At 54.5% G+C, this 1,748-nt stretch overlaps 1 protein-coding gene across 1 annotated transcript in view; it reads right to left on the bottom strand.

Annotated features, from left to right (window-relative positions):
• The window catches only part of sh2d3cb (SH2 domain containing 3Cb), a gene marked incomplete at its 5' end in the record, with an annotated part of 19,354 nt that extends 18,113 nt beyond the window's left edge, over positions 1–1,241 (bottom strand). The window contains 1 exon segment of the mRNA XM_080499905.1: positions 1,148–1,241. Coding sequence (XP_080356031.1) covers positions 1,148–1,241 — 94 coding nt within the window.
• Between the last annotated feature and the right edge of the window lie 507 nt (positions 1,242–1,748).

Genomic DNA, 1,748 nt, shown 5'->3' with positions numbered 1-1,748 from the left:
CTGTCTTTATAACCAAAGTCTCCCGTCCTCCTCCTCCTCAGCTCCGCCTTTTTCTCCGCACGGAGGGGCGTGCCGGCTGAAATGGCGTAATTCGGCCGCACGAAGCCGCGCGGAGGCGTCGAGTATAAAACAGCCTGAAGGCGCCGTGTCTCTGCAGAACCCCGGCACCGACGCACTCGCTGTTTTCAAGAACCGTTCACGTTTTCTTAAACGAAAACACCGAGAACTGTCCCAATGTCCGCTGAGAACTGTCCCAATGTCCACTCAGAACTGTCCCAATGTCCACTGATAACTGTCCCAATGTCCACTGAGAACTGTCCCAATGTCCATTGAGAACTGTCCCAATGTCTACTCAGAATTGTCCCAGTGTCCCCCACTGAGAACTGTCCCAATACCCCCACTGAGAACTGTCCCAGTGCCCACTTAGAAGTGTCCCAGTGCCCCCCCACTGAGAACTGCCCCAATGCCCACTGTGAAGTGTCCCAGTGCCCCCCACTGAGAAGTGTCCCCCACTGAGAAGTGTCCCAATGCTCCCAAATGAGAAGTGTCCCAATGTCCACTCAGAACTGTCCCAATGCCCACTGAGAAGTGTCTCAGTGCCCCCCACTGAGAAGTGTCCCAATGCCCCCCATTGAGAACTGTCCCAATACCCCCACTGAGAAGTCTCCCAGTGTCCCCCACTCAGAAGTGTCCCAGTGCCCCCCTCTGAGAAGTGTCCCAATGTCCACTGAGAAGTGTCCCAATGCCCCCCACTGAGAACTGTCCCAGTGCCCCCCACTGAGAAGTGTCCCAATGCCCTCAAATGAGAACTGTCCCAATGTCCACTCAGAACTGTCCCAATGCCCACTGAGAAGTGTCTCAGTGTCCCCCACTGAGAAGTGTCCCAATGCCCCCCACTGAGAAGTGTCCCAATGCCCTCAAATGAGAACTGTCCCAATGTCCACTCAGAACTGTCCCAATGCCCACTGAGAAGTGTCTCAGTGTCCCCCACTGAGAAGTGTCCCAATACCCCCCCATTGAGAAGTGTCCCAGTGCCCCCCACTGAGAACTGTCCCAATGCCCACTCAGAACTATCCCAATACCCCCCACTGAGAAGTGTCCCAGTGCCCCTCACTGAGAAGTGTCCCCCACTGTCCACACTAGAAACCCTGTGCGGTCAGATGTGTGGCTGTCCGCCCGGGGAAGAGGTCTGGGTGGAAGAGCTTTCCAGCCACGAGGTTCCGCTGCAGGTTGAGCCCCATCAGAGCGTCTCAACTTTATGTGGAACTCATTAAAGAGGAAAGAGAAACGTTCGGCTTTGACGTGACCGAACCTTCAGGCTGAAGAAACCACGAAACCAGAAGTTTCCCATGTTTTGACAGAGAAAGACGGCAGAGCGTTGACCGAACCAAGAAAAGTCTCATCACACTATCAGAGGAATCTAAGATTCAGCACAGAAACACTGGATAAGAATGAGACTCACTGAGTTTTCTGGCGCTCATGGTTCATCGGCAGAGGCAGTTCCCAGAAGCGTCTCTCTCCCTCCCCTGGTTGCACCACGATACGATATGCTCTTCGCTCAGAGCGTCAACAGGAAGTGTTCATGTGAGCAGCTGAAGATCAGGAAGATTGACACCATGTGTGTCATCACACATCTTCAACAGGAAACGCTCCTCTCTTCAACGCCTCCCCGAGGGTGCAGAGGCCCGAACCACCGGGCGGGACTTTCTCTGGTCGAGGACACTTCAGGATGAAGCCTGGTCGGGAAA

The sequence above is a fragment of the Blennius ocellaris genome (assembly GCF_963422515.1).
Source record: "Blennius ocellaris genome assembly, chromosome: 7".
Taxonomy (NCBI): domain Eukaryota; kingdom Metazoa; phylum Chordata; class Actinopteri; order Blenniiformes; family Blenniidae; genus Blennius; species Blennius ocellaris.
Note: the sequence above shows the minus strand (reverse complement) of the source record. Positions and strands in the feature narration are given on the sequence as shown.